A 16,324-nucleotide genomic window follows, 5' to 3' on the forward strand; every position below is an offset into this window, starting at 1 on the left:
GCCTGGCCACGCCTCTCCCCCCCCCGCCTTGCGTGGCCACGCCCCCAGCCGTCTGCTGTTCCTCAGCCAGTGGACCTAGGGCAGTATCCAGCCCCTTCCAGCCTCCTGGCAGCAGGCCTCACCTCCAGGGCATCTCCTACCTCTGACATCACTCTAGTTGTTCTACGAGGTCACACTTATGTCTCCGCGTAAATCCTGATTTCGCACTTTAGGTGCACACAGCTTCTCCAGGTGTCTAAGGATGCACGTGTGGTGCTTAGGGCAGAGGGAGTAACTGGGTAGGATTGGAGGAGGTTCTGGGCGCTCAGCTGGACTCCCACTCCCACATAATGACCCAGGTGGCGTGAAGGTTTCCGATTTGCCCTAAGCAGATTTGCTTTTCAAAAAAAAAGCAAAGAGAGAAAGAAAAGCAGGAGAGCCCACTAATGAATGACTTCTGTTTCTTTGTTCCTGGTTCCTAGGAGAGGATTTGCCTGGCTAAATGGAGACTCTCTAGTTTCAGTAGAAATGACAGCTGCTCAAGAAGCACCTTCTTGTGACCAGCTGAAGGTCATGATGAGGCCTGTGTGGGGGCCGAGCCTGGAAGGGGAGAAAGATACTCACAGACCTGTGAACCTGGAAGGAGGAGATGCTCAGGATGCCCAGGCTGGAGTGGCTACCTGCAGTGTGCTCCTCTAGGTCCTGAGAGCCCCAGCTCGCTTTTCAGGAGAAGACATCAGGGAGACCCAGGAAAGACAGGCGTGATCCATGTAACCCTCAGAGATTCCACAGGGACTTGTGTATAAATATGTGTAAGCATGTGCAGTATGACCCACATATATGACATATATGCCTTTGTCCTTTGAGAAGACTCTGGACCAAATACCCCATCAGCGACCATGAGAACACCTAGTCCAGAGCCTGTTTTTTTTTTTTTTTCCTTTGGTACCAGGGATCAACTCGGGTCCTTGTGCTTGCAAGGCAGGCCACCGAACCGCTGAGCTAAATCCCCGGCCCCAAGCCTGCTTTTTAAATACCTCTAAGAACAGAACCCAGTGCCCACTGAAGGACTAGGGCCCGGCAGGAACATGAAGGGTGCAGGAGGCAGAAATTAATGCATTTGAGATAAGGAAAACAGTACAAAGAATCAACAAATCAAAGAGTTGGTTCTTCAAAAGATTAATTAAAACTGACAAACCCTTAGCCAACCTTATCAAAAAAAGGAAAGAAAATACTCAAATCCATGCAGTTAGGAAGGAAAAGGGTGAAGTGACAACAGATCCTACAAAAACCCAGAAGATCACCATACACACATTAAGAACATATATACTAAAAAGGTGGAAAACACAGAAGGAACAGATAGATTCCTAGAGACATATGAATTACCAAAGCTGAATCAATTAGATATAAAATTTCTAAATAAACCAATATCAGTCAATAAAATTTAAGATGTAATTAAAAACCTACCAACAGGGAGGAGGGGGTGAAGGGAGAGCAGAGGTAAGCAGGAAAAATGAGAATCAAGACTTGTCATGTAGAGGTACAAGATCCCAACAATGAATGTAACTGTACTGTAGCCCTAAAATGTACCAATAAACTCAATTAAAGCTGAAAAAAAAATTAAAAAAATAAAAATAACCTACCAACAAAGAAAAGCCCACGCTCTGACTGATTAACTGCTGAATTCTACAAGAAATTTAGAGAAAATCTAATGTTGTTACTCTTCAAATTCTTTAATGAAATTGAAAGGGAAGCAATACTCCCAAAATCATTCCTGGAGGCAACCCTTAAACTGGTAACAAAAGCAGAGAAGGATCCAACTAACAGAGAGAACTACAGGCCAATCACCACAAAAATCCTCAATGAGATACTAGCAAACAGAATGCAGCAAATCAAGATTATACAACCTGACCAAGTAGGACTCATCCCAGGGATGCAAGGATAGTTCAACATACACAAATCAATAAATGTAATATACCATACAGAGACAAGGACCAAAACCACATGATCATCTCAATAGATGCAGAAAAGGCATTTGACAAAGTCCAACACCCATTCATGAGAATAATAATAAAAACCTAGAGAAAATTGGAATAGAAGGTATTGCTCAACCTGATAAAAGCCATCTATGACAAACCAATAACCAACATCATACTAAATGATCAAAAACCGAAAGCTTTCCATCTAAAATCAGAAATAAGGATGTCCATTATCACCATCTGTATTCAATGCATTTCTGGAAACAGAGCAATTAGACAAGAGAAATAAATACAGGGAATTGGATAGGAAAGGAAGAAGTTAAGTTATCATTATTTGCAGATGACAAAACATTCTATATAGAAGACCCCAAAAATTTCACCAAAAGATATCTAGATTTAATAACCAAATTCAGTAGCACAGCTGGATACAAAGTCAACACGCAAGAAATCAATAACATTGCTGTACACAAATAATAAACTCACTGAGAGAGAAATTAGGGAAACCACGCCTTTCACAATAGCATACAAAAATAATAAAATACCTAGGAATCAATCTAAAGAAGGAAGTAAAAGACCTTTACGCTGAAAACTATAGTACTCTGCAAAAGAGACAGAGGATATCAGAAGGTAAGACATCCCTTGTTCTTGGGTAGGAAGAACCAATATAGTGAAAATGGCCATACTTCCAAAACTGTTATACAGATTTATCAAAATACCACACAACCCTCACAGAATTAGAGAAAACAAGCCTGAAGTTCATTTGGAACCAGAAGAGAACTAGAATAGCAAAATCAATTCTATACAACAAAGTCAAGGCAGGAAGCATCACAATCCCTGACTAGAAACTACATTACAAAGCTACAGTGAGAAAATCAGCATGGTACTCAAAACAAAACAAAAACAGACCTGTGGATCAGTAGAACAAACAGAAGATGCAGAAATAACTCCAAACACACTTAGCTATCTTATCTTTGACAAAGGAGTCAAGCAGCTTCAATGGAAGAAAGCCTTTTTAATAAGTGGTGCTGGAAAAACTAGCTCTCCACTTGCCAAAGATGAAAATTAGACCTGTATCTTTCATCATGCACTAACCTAAAATCAAAATGGATCAAAGATCTAAATATTAAAACAGAAACACTAAATCTGGTGGAAGACATAGATACAATTCTTAAAGACACTGATGTAGGCAAAGACTTTATGAACAAAACTGATTATACAGAAAATATCACAATCAAAGACTGAAATCTCCTCTAAAAATATTTTGCACAGCAAACCACCAACAGAGTGAAGAGACAACCACAATGTAGGAAAAAATTTTCCAGCTGTTCCTCAAAGGAATAATATCTAGAATATATAAACTCAAAAAATCAGACCCCTCAAATTTAAATACCCAATCCAAAAATGTGCATCTAAAGTGGATAGACATTTCTCAAAGAAGTAGAAATGGCAAATGAATATATGAAAAAATGTCTAACATCACTGGTCATTTGAGAGATGCAAATTATAACAACCCTCAGATTCTACCTCCAGAAAAATGGCTATTATCAAGAAATCACCCAGTAACAAATGCTGGTGGGGCTACTGTTGGTGGGAGTGTAGGCTGATGTAACCACTGTGGAAATCAGTGTGGAGATTCTTCAAAAAACTAAAACTAGAAGTTCCCTTTGACCCAGCTATTCCCCTTCTTGATATCTTTTCAAAAGAATTAAAAGCATCATACCACAATATATGCACACCTGTGTTTATAGCGGCACAGTTTGTAATGGCTAAATCTTGGAAACAGCCCAAATGCCCATCAACTGATGAGTGGATAAAGATGTGGGTTTTTTTTTTTAATACAATGGAGTACTATTCTGCCATAAAGAAGGATGAGCTTCAGATATTTATAGCTAAATGGATGGACTTTGAAGCCATTCTCTTAAGTGAAGTAAATTGAGCACACATGTTTAACTACATTGTTTCGCTGATGTGAGAAACCCAAAAGTGGAAAAAAGGACTAAAATGTATAATAGATATTGGGAAATGGGAAGGGGAACAAGGGAGAGGGAGGAAGAATGGAAGGGACAAGAAAAAAGTGAAAACAGAAGGAAAAATGGAAACAAAGCTTATGTATATAGGGAGGGCAGGGGTGTAAGAGGGGAATAGGATAAAATAAAACTTACTTTAAAAATAGAAAATACAGGGCCGGGGATTTAGCTCAGTGGTTCAGTGACCTGTCTTGCAAAAGCAAAGACCCGAGTTCAATCCCAAGTACCAAAAAAAAAAAAAAAAAAAAAAAATAACAAATATTGATGAGGCTGGGGCTGGGGCCTTCTTCATTCTGAGTGGGAATGTTAACTAGTACACCCATATAGAAATCAGTATGGTCAAGCAGGGTAGCACACATTTGTAATCCTAGGGGGGATTGTAAACCTCAGAAGGCTGAGGCAGGAGGATTGTCATGAGTTTGAGGCCAGCCTAGGCTACAAAGTGAGTTAAAGACCAGCCTAAACTACAAAAGTGAGACCTTGTCTCAAAAAAAACAAACAAAAAAAAGTGCCAGACGGTGCCACCGATGGCCTCACAAAGCACAAGGTCCCAAGTTCGATCCCAGGTACCAAAAGAAAACAATCTTTTTAATTTAAAAATTGTAAAAAGAATCAGTATGGAGATTCATCAAAAACCTAGAAGCAGAAATTCCATTTAACCTAACTATTCCCCTTCTAGGTAACTTCCCAAAGAGTTAAAGTCATCATATTGCAGTGATGTTTATTGCAGCCATGTTTATACAGCCAAATTCACAATATCTAAATCTTGGAAGCAGCCTGTGTATCCATCAACAGGTGAATGGATAAAGAAAACAAGATGTATGGACACAATAGAGTGCTACTCCTACATACAGAAGCACAAACTTAAGTCATCAGTAGGAAAATGGAGGCCCTTTGAGACCCTATGTTTAAGAGAAATAAACCAGATACATAGGCTTAAATATCACATAGATATCTTATGTGTGAAACCCAAAATATACATAGAGAGCCATATAAAATATAATAGACAATAGGGAGAGGGAAGGCAGAGGAAAATGCAGATGGGAGGGAAAGGAGAGAAAGGGGACATAAAAGAATTGAGAAGTTACGTGCATGGTCCAACTGCTCAAGAGTAACGTCATCATTATGTACAAAAATAAAAACAAAAAATAAGCAAAAGAAAGAAAGCAGCAGCTCTCGTGCACAGGAGTGAGGAGAGTGGCAATCAGTCCAGAACCTAAGGGCAAGAATCACACAGTGGCCCTGCTGTAGTACCATGCTGGCCTCGGTACCATGCTCATAACCACCCAAGTGGAGGGAACCATGTGCTTCTGTTTGCTGAGCAAACAGCTCCTGAATCCGGCTCCCGGAGCCAGGGTCACTGCTCACAGCAGCCTCGCTCTCCTGGTCAGTGTTTCCACGTGCAGTGTGTTCAGGGCTGTGGCACATAAGCTGTATCTGTTCACATGAAGTTTAACTGAGCAAAGCTTCTAGGAAGATTAATGAATTTTTCAGGAAAAGTTAAAAGGTGAGGGGCAGGTGGGAAATTTCTGACTGGGCTCCAGAGTTCAGCCCCGAATGTTGGCCCTGGATGGCCCCTCCACTGATCCCAACCCTCTAGCTTTTGCTCAATTTCTTTGGGTCACAAGGAGCTGGGGAAGAGAAGGAAGCTTTTTCTTGCATATCGAGCGTTGAGACCATCCCGACCTTCTTCCCAAGGCCCACACACGCTCTCTTCCCAAACACATGAAATGAAATACAGACCACACAAGTATATTTCAAGACAATGCAAATTTTATATCATAAAATGTATACTATTTACACCATAAAATTATGTGGACTTTGAGTAATGTGCAACAGGGACTAAAGGGATTGCAAGGGCCCAAGAAAACCAGAATTAAGACTCCTTAGAAAGAGATCACCTAACATAATAACGTAAGATTAATAGTATAATAATGTAGTGTGTGCGACATAGTGACGATGGATAAAATTAAAAACAAAAACTGGCGACTAAAACTTACACTGACCTATATGACAACAGCACAGCAGGATTAACACTTCTGCCCCATCCATCCATGACAGTGAATGAATGCCAGCCTCCCCACTATGGAGATGATAAAACTGAGGCATCAAGAAGAAAAGTGCTAGTCAGAGCCAGGAGGGCGCTGCCTCCAGGCCCCTGAGCTGGGGAGTCTGTGCTCCCTAGGTGGCTCCAAGGGACCCCGTGCTCCCTAGGCCCTCAGGGAACCCAGGTGCAGGAGGAGGAAACAGCTGCTCAGGGCCATTACAGTCACTGGGCGCCACCTGCTGGCTCCCTGGGGTTCATAGCTTCTCCAGCTCGGGGCAGAGAAGAGAGTGGTAAAACGTTTACCAGGCACAAACTGTGGCTTTTCATTCCCTTGGGACTTCTCTGTGCTCAGAAGCCCTAAAATCAGACTGGGCCCTTTCCAGAGGCTCTCACTGCAGGTCACAGTCACAGACGGGGACACTGGAGAAGACAGTCCATGAAAACTTCTCTGTGCTCAGAAGCCCTAAAATCAGACTGGGCCCTTTTCCAGAGGCTCTCACTGCAGGTCACAGTCACAGACGGGGACACTGGAGAAGACAGTCCATGAGTTCCACTTCCCCACTGAGGTACAGGGAACAGGGCTGGTCCTCCTGCTTTTTTTTTTTTTCACTCGGGCTGAAAGCCTTACTAACCCCAGACCCTAGTCTGTTCTCACACTAAATCTGACAACAGGAGGATGGGCTTGGGCTGTGGCCTTGTGTTCCTGCTTGAACAAGATGCTGAGGTGGGCTGTGGGCCAGGAAGGACCTGGCAGGTGACACCAGGTGGGGCCGACCCAGCGCTGAGGGTCTCACTCTGCCCTGCCCTGCTCAGGCTGCTTCCTGGTTATGGCCCTGGACTGTTAACTTCCTGAGCCACCTGCCTGTCTTTCTCTAGGATGCCTAACAGGACCGGCAACTCTGAAGTCCATACACTCAGACATGCCTGCCCCGAGGCACAGAGGGGGTGTCCCTAGGAGAAGCTCCAAGGAAGGGATGGCCAGTGCCTGCTCTGGACTTGAAGCCAATGGAGGATTTCACAGATCTCAGGAGTTGTCCACAAACCTCCCAACACATATGGGTCCAGTGAAGCCTTCTTTCAGTAGCATCGAGGCCCTGGGACTTTTTGACTTCCACAGGCGCGGTCTGAGCCGGGGACTCAGGCACTGTCAAGCTGCAGGTGTCTGAGTAAGAGGAGTGGATGACTTCCCCATCACAGTGCAAATCCCAAAAGGCCCTTGTGTAGCTGTCCTCTCGAGGCTCACAGCCCCAAGTCTCCTGGAGGAAATGGCGTCCTGCCCCAAACCAACCCTCATTGACCATCCCCTCACCTCTGCCTTCCCTGCCCAAGTCAGAAACTGCAGCCCTGAGGAACCCTCCCCGGCTCCTCTATGTCCCCCACGCTGGCTGAACAACAGCTTACTGTGTGCTGAGCACCACAGACCCTATCTCCTCTCCCCTGCCCAACCAAATGAAGTGAAAACAGATTCCTGCTCGAGCTCTGAGCACTCCTGGGAAAGGCCATGCCCCACCCTGGCCCCACCCACACTTACCTCCTTTGCGCTCCTGCAGGTTTTCATATTGGCTAGGAATACACTGTGGCTCTTAACTCTCTCTGCCAGGTACTGGATCTCAGCTCCCAGGTCAACTTCAGCCTGCAGCTGCTGCAGCTTTGCTACGTTGCTCTCATAGGACAGGGTGGGCTGCTGATGACACTCAGTAAAGGCACGTGGGAGCACAAGCCCATCTTAGGTCCTCACTGTGAGGATACAGCAGAAACTGGGGCCCTGGGGAAGAGAAAATTACAGGTGACACTTATCCTGAGAATAGCTGCACAGCAATGTTCCCGCAGGGGCCCTGCTGCCCTCCCCTTCTGGAGGGCACATGGACAGAAAAAGGATTTGTAATGCCACACAAACAGCACAGGAAAGACGAATAAGGTGGGAATGAAGGCATGAAGAAGCGGACGCGGAGTCTGGCTGGCAGGCAGTCTGGGCGACGATAGGGCACAGGATCCCTAAAATACAGGTGGGAAGTCAATGGAAAAGCTGGCCTGCAGGGCACAGGGAAGATTTAGGGCCAGAGCTGATGGCAGGGACTGCCAGAGGGCATGGAGGGCACAGAAGGGGCTGAGGGGGAGGCAGGGCAGGGCAGAGGGAGGAGACTGAGGCCTCAGTGAGGCTCCTTGTGGTCAAGGTGGGGAGGGGAAGTCAATCTGTGTCCCAGAGGGAAGGGAAGGTACGGACTAGGTACTAGGTGGAAGAGTCAAGTCAGGCATGGTGGCAAATGGCTGTCATCCAAGTACTCAGGAGGCTGAGGCAAGAAGGTGAAAAATCTAAGGTAAACTCAAGATAAAAATTAGAAACTTCTAGGAAAACGGCAGAGTGCTAAACAGCAACAAATCAACCTTTCCAAGATTCAGAATCCAGACACTGGAAAATCGCAACTTGGAGAAGAAAAGAAGGAGGGAGGTGGATCCCCAGGACACAGGAAGAATGTGAGGGAAAATGGGAGCCTACAGAGAAAGTAAAGAGACAGAACACAATGCAGAAAAAGGAAGAGGCACCGTTTCCCCAGCTCCTGGCTAACTGCGAGAGAGAGAGAGAGAGAGAGAGAGAGAGAGAGAGAGAGAGAGAGAGAGAGGGAGAGAGACAGAGAGCGATAGAGAAGAATCAAATCTACAAAGATAGGGTGGGGGTGTGACTTCAGGGCTTCCAGGGAGAAATGTGCTGGTGGACTAAAGCAGTGAATGCTGTGTGCTACAGCAGCTGGTGAGTGACTCCCATCCAAGCGACTGCCGTGTCCCTCTAGAGAGTGCCAGGCCAGACACCATTTTAGGGAAGGGCCAAGTGAAATGAGGACTCAGAGCAGCCACAGGTTGGCTTTATCTCAGGGATGCCGGTGTGGAAATCCTACAGTGACTGGATGAGGGACGACCTTGGAGAAATCTGGGGTTAGGGAATCCAGGTCAGGTTGCAAAGAGAAGACCCAGGGTGTGGTAGGCTGAACAGCTCAGAACCACAACCAGAGGCCAGGATCAAACTGAACCTCTGTGGAGTTGAAAGCACCAGAACTGGCACCCCACCCTAACCCTACTGCAGGCCTGGTGGGATTATCCAGCTGGATCTGAGCTCTGTCTGCCTCCTGTGACTACCAGTGACAGAAGAGATAGCCCTGAAATGGAAACTACCACAAAAACTGTGGACCCCAGAAAATAACCACAGTCCTGAAATCACCTAGAAATCCTTTTTTCTGCTTTTTCCATTTGTAATTCTTTGTTTTTGTGTTTTCATGAGTGTGAACATTATTTTTTTAAAAATTGAAGAGGAAAGATCTTGAGACAGACTCAAAAGCCAAAAGCCAGCTATGCCTACAAGACATCTCTGAAAAGTAGGGATTTTTTTGTTTGTTTGCTTGCTTTTGTTTTGCTTTGTTTGGTTTGGTTATTGAAATAGGGTCTTGCTATGTAATTCGGGCTGGCCTTGAACTCACTATGTAGCCCAGGCTGACCTCAAACTCATGGTGATCCTTCTGCCTCAGCCTTCCAAGTGCTGGAATTATAGGCTTGTGCCAACATGCCCAGCCAAAGTAGTCAATTCCTATAAAGGTCTCAATATTAGCAGTTAAGCTTCCTACCAAAGCAATTTACAAGCATTAACGCAAAAAACAAGTTTTAAAAATAGAAAACGAAAAACCACATAAGTAGGATGCAACCCCAAACCTCCAGCTCACCCAAGGCAAATCTGGGAAGCATTGAAGTGGAAGAAATCAAAGGCCAGAGGCCAGCGCAGCCCCCTTGGAGCAGGGCAGCTGCCCATGTTGCAAGACTGCTGGCCCCAGAGGCCAAAGCCTCACCTCCCGGGCTGTTTCCAAAGCTGAGGGGGGAGGTCGGCTGAGGCGGAGTACAGGAGCACGGGCCAGGGCAAATCCCAAGTGAAGCCACTTCGCCAAACTTGCAGCAGCGATTGCAGCACCCGGGTGGGCCAAAAGCTTCTGTAGCTGCTGCCTGTAGCCGGTGGGGGACACGACGAGGACTGAGACTGACACTTCTGCTCCCGTGGCCTGCCACTTACGTGGACCCCTAACCCGCTCCAGAGCTGCGCCATTAAAAGAGTAAAAAAAAAGCGGTCCTTAGCCCCTCCTCCCCTTCCTGCTCATTCGAGAACGCCCCCACCTCCTGCCACGCCCAGCCAAGCATCCCATCCCTGAAGCCAGTGGCTGCGCTTGCTTTTGTACTGGGAGAAGTGACTAAGGCGAACCTAGAGAGCAGCTCCATCCCCACGGGCTCTCTCTTTCTGGGAGCGGGGCACGGACTGCGGGTCGAGATCGCAGACCGCTTTCGGCTCTCTGCCAAGGACAGCTAGTAGCACAGCCCATGCCGCAAGTGCTCCTGCTGCCAGTCGCAGATGGGCAACATCAGCACATCCTGTGACACCAAGAGCTGCAGGATCCTTTGCAGAGAAACGACTGCATTAGGTTATTTGGGAATAGCAGTGCTTGCAGTGATTCCTGTGAGCCAATATATCCCGCGGGAGCAAGGTAAAGTGTATCATTTTCTGTGTTTCACCTGCTCTACTTGCCCAAATCACCTGGTCCGGGGAGATCCTTTTCACTACATCAGTGGCAGTTTATTCTGTGAACATGATAGACCTATAGCTTTCATCAATGGCCATTTGAATTCACTTCAGAGCAACCCACTACTGCCAGACCAGAAGTCTGCTAAAGGGTCAGAGAAATGCACAATACATGCCTCAGATTTCCTTCAACGCTAGGCAGGTCAGCTTTGTAGCTAGCACCAGTACCAGCTCCATGCCACTGTACCTTCTTTAATCTTGACTGCCCTTCCTGCATTTACTGGTGTATTAAAATGAATGAATATGAACATTAAGGACTCCATGAACCTGGGCTAACGGGAGACTGTAAAGAAAATGAAAAAATGGTCCACCAGAGGACATCTTTGGGAGGGAGGGATTTTAGGGGGAGAGTAATGAGTAATGAAGCTAATTAAAAGAAACATTGAAATCTGCTTTCTACCCTCATTAACAATTAGCAGGGCTGGCCAGGGTTTGCACCTGGAGCTCTACCTTAATGGCATTCTAATTGCTCTTTGTATATTTAAATACAAAGAAATGTAGTATAGAAATGTGTTTCGATCTAAACTGAACAAGCATGTGGCTTTTGTAATATTCTATCACAAACACTTATTGTATCTCTGTAAAACACAATGTATGTGTGTATGTATTTTTGTCCTAATGTTGCTACTCCCAAAGATTAAGCAATGACTAAGAAAAAAGAAAAAAAAATCAGGCTCATAGCAACTATTGTGTAGAAATTTCTTCCTACTTCTAATTTGCTGAATAAAGAAAAAAGTTTTTTATTTGTGATATTTTCAGAGACATTTGCTCTCATATGCTGTATTTAAATAATAAAAACTTAAAATAAAAAATTTTTGAAGAAATCAAAAGCCACCCAGCTAAACTTTCTGAAAAGGCAGTATAAGTAACAATCAGAAAAATGGGTCTTGAGAAAAAACAATCAGAAATAATTACATAAATAACTAAAGAGATGATGACCATAATGAAGGACATGATTAGTGAATCTAGAATAGATACAGATTTAAAAACAAAAAAGAGCTTAGGAAAGTGATGAAAACCATGAATGCCTAACATAAGAAAGAATAGATTCAAAGAGCTATCCAGAATATTAAAAATTCCACTGAAAGTGTACGCAGAAAAATCAAGTGATATGAAGACAGAATATCAGATCTAGAAGACAAGGCTGTAGATGGTAATCATCAAATGAAAGACTTCTGGGCTAGGGATGTAGCTCAGTGGCACTGCGCTAGCATAGCAAATGCAAAGTCCTGAGTTTGATTCCCAGGACTGAAGAGAGAGAGAGAAAAAAAGACTTCTTAAAAATAGCAAGAGACCATGAAAAATCAATCCAACATCTGCTAGATAATGCAAAGAATAACTAAGACTGATTGGAATCAATGAAACATCAGAAGATAACACAAAGGACATAAAAACTCATTCACAGAAGTAATAGCAGAAAACTTTCCAAGCATGAAAAATGAATCTAACATACAGATAAATGAGGTATATAGAAATCCAATTAGCCATGATCAGAAAAAAATTATACCAAGGCACATAGTAGATGAAGAAGCACAAACAGAAAATACATATATGAAAAAAATGTTCAACATCACTGGTTATTTGAGAGATGCAAATTATAACAACACTGAGATTCCATCTCACTGCAGAAAAGAAAGGCTGCCATCAAGAAATCAATCAATAACAAATGCTGGCAGGGCTGTGGGGAGAAAGGAGCCCTCATCCACTGTTGGTGGGAGTGTAGACTGGTGCAACCAATACAGAAGTCAGTATGGAGAGTCCTCAAAAAACTAAACCTAGAGGTTCCATTTGACCCATCTAGTACCCTTCTAGGTATCTTCCCAAAAGAGTTAAGGTGGGGAGGGAGTCTGGGGGCTCCTGCCCTAAGCCTTCAGACTACACCAGCCTCAGGGCTCCGACCAACCAGAGTCCCCCAGGATCAGGAAGGGCCGTGACCTGTGATCCCCACCCATGCAGGCGTCAAGAGAAAATAGCTTAACACGGGGACCCAGGCCCAGGGAGCTGATCCGGGAGAACGCGCAGCCGACTCCGGGCTCAGGCCTGGGACTTGTGCTCCTGCGAGGCAGACCTCCGAGGGTCCCTGAGTGTCGTTTACAGGAGCAGACTGAGGGGCGACCCAGGGAGCTCGGGACGTCGGAAAGATCCTTTTCGGAAGATATCCGAAAAGGAAGAGCAAAACTAGGAGGAGCAGGGGGGGTGGGTCGGTGCCGCTCTGAGACTCAGGTAACGGACTGGGGGCGGGGGAGCTGAAAAAGCGGAGCAGAGTTTGTGACCGCGGAGCTGCCCGCTCCCGCACCGCAGCCGGCCGGTCACTCGGTCCCTTACACGCTCGCGCCCTCAAAGGTCCGCGGAGAACCCACTCACCAGCGGCGACACCCAGGGATGCACACACAGCGACGCCCGCCAGGAGCGGAACTCAGTGCTGCAGAATCCTCCAGATTGGGCGGTGAGCAGCGCCCAGGAGGACTAACCCTCCACCGCAAACTCTCGAAGTCGCCACCCGAGCCACCGCAGCCAATAGTCAACAGAGCTTGCAGCTCTGCTCACCAATCAGATCTTTCCAAGAGAGCCACGTGGTCCCAGCAAAGGGGGAGCAAGGGGACCCGAGTCCAGAAGAGCCCTGTGAGTCCTCCACGCAGCTGGCACCTCGCCTTCCTTGAGGCGCATCACCCAGTCCTGCACACACAGGGAGCCTGGGTCACCCAGAGCTCCCGGAGCCCGACTTCCCACCAGCACCCTTGTTCCTTCCGGGACAACACAGCGGGGCCATGAATCCTTCTCCTAACACCCCCCAGACCACAGCCTTGCTGCCCTGTCACTGCTAGTCAGATGGCCAGACCTGTGCAGCAGATCTCTGCCAGCACCGCCTTACCTACTCATCACCACTCAGAAGCGCCCCCACAGGTGAGTGGCTCAGACTCCAAAGTCTTGGGGGCGCTTCAGCCATGATAATCTCCTCCTTCTGTCCCAGGTCCCAGTTCCCACTGTCTCTTACTGTCTCCTCCTGTCTCCTGGGTGCAGCCAGGTCTCTTTTCCTGTGGCTACATCCTGCACATGTCTGTCTGAGCCACCCAGGGCAGCACATGAGTCCTTCGAGGCCACATAGCACTCCAACCCCAACCACACTCCCTTTACGTTCAACCTGAGGACAGATACAGCTCGGCCCATCTGCCTAAGTCCCAAAGGTCTACAGGCACAGCACACCTCTCCCCACCACCACCACTGGCTGTCCTCAGATCTCCTCACAGCATCACCATCCTTGACCCCTTCTAATTTACCCTCCCCCCCCTCAGGACTCACTGAGCTCCTGCAACCCCTTTTCAGTCCCACAGTCACTACCAGGCCTTCATCTACTTTCAGCCCAGAATAGTGCAGAGAACTCTTCCCGCACGCTGTGCCATCCCCATGACACATGGGCCCCACGCAGCCCACAGCTTCCCCCTCTGCTGAATTAACACAGGAGGCCTCGCCTTTCCCTCCAGAGCCACAGCTGTTACAGCCTGCAGCCCAACACACTGCCCCCAGCTCCTGTTGCCATCTCTCTTGGTCAGCAGTGAAAGCAAACTCCCCTGGTCACCTTAACCCAGCTCAACACAATACCACCATTAAGTAGTCTCCCCATTGGACATGGGTCAACCCTCTGCCTGCTTCCCATCAGACCTCTCTGCATCCATTATGCTAAAAAAAATTGAATTGCACACTTTAAAAATGTGCTTGATGGTTTATGAATTAAACATTAATAATAATGATGATAATAACAACAGTACTTACCTGTGAGACAGTGATAGAGCAATACTATACAATAAGATAGGCCCTTGCCTTGCCTCTGCATTTTTTTTCAGGGAATGTTTTGTTCCATGTAACAGTTTGTGCTGTTGGGCAGCTGCTCCTGCCCAATGTGCCAAAATGTTTTGTTTTTAAACTTGATGACCTTCCAGGAATGTTTGTTAGGTCCACCCCTCTCAGGAATGTTCTGTTAGCCCATCCCCTTACAGGAATGTTAAATCCACTCCCTAGCAAGAATGTTCTGTTAAACTCTGCCCCCGTGTAAGAATGCTCTGTAAGTCCGCCCCTCTGCTACAGTGAGGATGCTCACACAGCATGTATTTGGGAATGTTCTGTAACTCCACCCTTCTGCTTCAGTGAGCATGCTCAGCTACTCTGTAGAACCGTATATAAGAAGGCTCTCGTTTCTGGTGAAGTGTTCAGACTTTGGAATATAAATTTTTCTGAGCCTATCAGTGTAATAAAGCTTTTTCTCCACCTCTTCGAGTGACCTGCAGATTCTTGAATCTTCAAATTGCAGTAGCTGGGACACTGAGCTGTTCCACTTTGCCACAAAAAGAGGAGACCACCTCTCTGTATGGAATTGGGCAACTCAACACTGGGTTAACTGTGTTATTTGGCAACTATGGGTTAACTAGTTAACCCTCTTTGTAGAATGTACCTGAGTAGCCATGACATCTGTTATCTGTCACCAAAGAAGCATAATGAATTCAGAAAGTTCTGTCAGGACTCCTCTCCCACTTCCACTGCTCTGTTTTATATAAATCCTGCTTCCTACCTTCCCAGGGAAACCCAGATGGAATTAAGCTTCATAGATGTAAAAAGAGGTATATAAAGAAGCAAAAACTTCTATTTGGGACGCTTAAGACTGACAGGCTGAACTCGCTGAGCTACTGGCACTAAAGCCACTTTTTGCTCCTATCTTCGTGTTGAGTTGTCCATCCCAAGTCCTCAGTTTTCTGCTTCGCCTGAAAGCTTCCTGTGCTGAAAGCTTTGCTTGCCTCTTCCCCAATACACATCTTGCACTCTTTGATACATGCAGTTGCCATCGTCAGACCTGGCTGTGGAGAGAACCGGCTGCAGGCTCTACCACTCCAGCTACCTTGCAGCCAGCTCACAGCCAAAACCAATTGGATGGGGAAATCTAGAGAGGTTCCTCGAGGGTGCCAACATGTGGGCACATTTCAGGACCACTGGCGCAGCCCCTAGTGTAGACCCCTCTGGTCCTGCAGCTGTGCCCTAACCTGTCACCATCTGCCATCCCTGTGGCCCAGACACCACCAGGCTCAGGAAATGTAGTCATTCGTCGGTCTCCTCTTCAAGTGCCTTTTTCAAGGAGAAATATACCTCTCCTTAGTAGTGATTCCTGAGTCCCCCAGCTCACACTTCCTATGAATCAAAATACCCTGCATCACAAAGTTTTGACAATTTCTTAGTATCCATGCATTTTAGTCATTTTGCCCGTGATGATTTGTCTACCACTGGAGAACCGGGTTACCAGCTATGATCTCAGAGCCTGTTTTCTGGAGTCAAGGTCATGGGCAGAGATGGAACCCTGCTCCCTGGGCAGCTGTCTGTCCAAGCCCTTTCTCCAGAATGCCTCGGCCAGCCAGGGAGTACCGCGCCAGCAAGCTGTCCATGGTCTGTTCTCCAAAACACTGTTACTTTGCGAATTCCGGGCTGGGCTTGTCATAGCGCAGTCAGAGGTGACTGCAAGGAGATGCCTCAAGGAGGCCGCGGTTGTGGGGCAGTGCTGTGGGACCTAGGCCCACGCCCCTTCCGCACTGTGCCTCCGGGGCCTGGCGCACACAGCTCCTCTCCTCCACCCCACCCCAGGCAGCCCTTCTCCTCGGACCCATAAACTGCTCTTCCTCCCTCTGCTCTCAGCCTCGCA

General features: G+C 46.6%; 1 protein-coding gene across 2 annotated transcripts in view; it reads right to left on the reverse strand.

Moving 5' to 3' along the window:
• Positions 1 to 13,134, reverse strand: part of Pld6 (phospholipase D family member 6) — a 27,987-nt gene extending 14,853 nt beyond the window's left edge. Inside the window, exons 1-3 of one of the 2 annotated variants that reach the window (XM_019209477.2) lie at positions 13,009 to 13,134; positions 9,866 to 10,016; positions 7,564 to 7,797 (exon numbers count right to left, since the gene is read on the reverse strand). In XM_019209477.2, the coding sequence (XP_019065022.1) occupies positions 7,564 to 7,590 (27 nt within the window). In that variant the 5' untranslated portion in view covers positions 7,591 to 7,797; positions 9,866 to 10,016; positions 13,009 to 13,134. The remainder of the gene's footprint in view (positions 1 to 7,563; positions 7,798 to 9,865; positions 10,017 to 13,008) is intronic. The other variant, XM_019209476.2, reaches the window with a different exon arrangement.
• Positions 13,135 to 16,324: the final 3,190 nt, after the last annotated feature.

Source organism: Fukomys damarensis, unplaced genomic scaffold (genome assembly GCF_012274545.1).
Source record: "Fukomys damarensis isolate Sample0158 unplaced genomic scaffold, DMR_v1.0_HiC HiC_scaffold_23, whole genome shotgun sequence".
Taxonomy (NCBI): domain Eukaryota; kingdom Metazoa; phylum Chordata; class Mammalia; order Rodentia; family Bathyergidae; genus Fukomys; species Fukomys damarensis.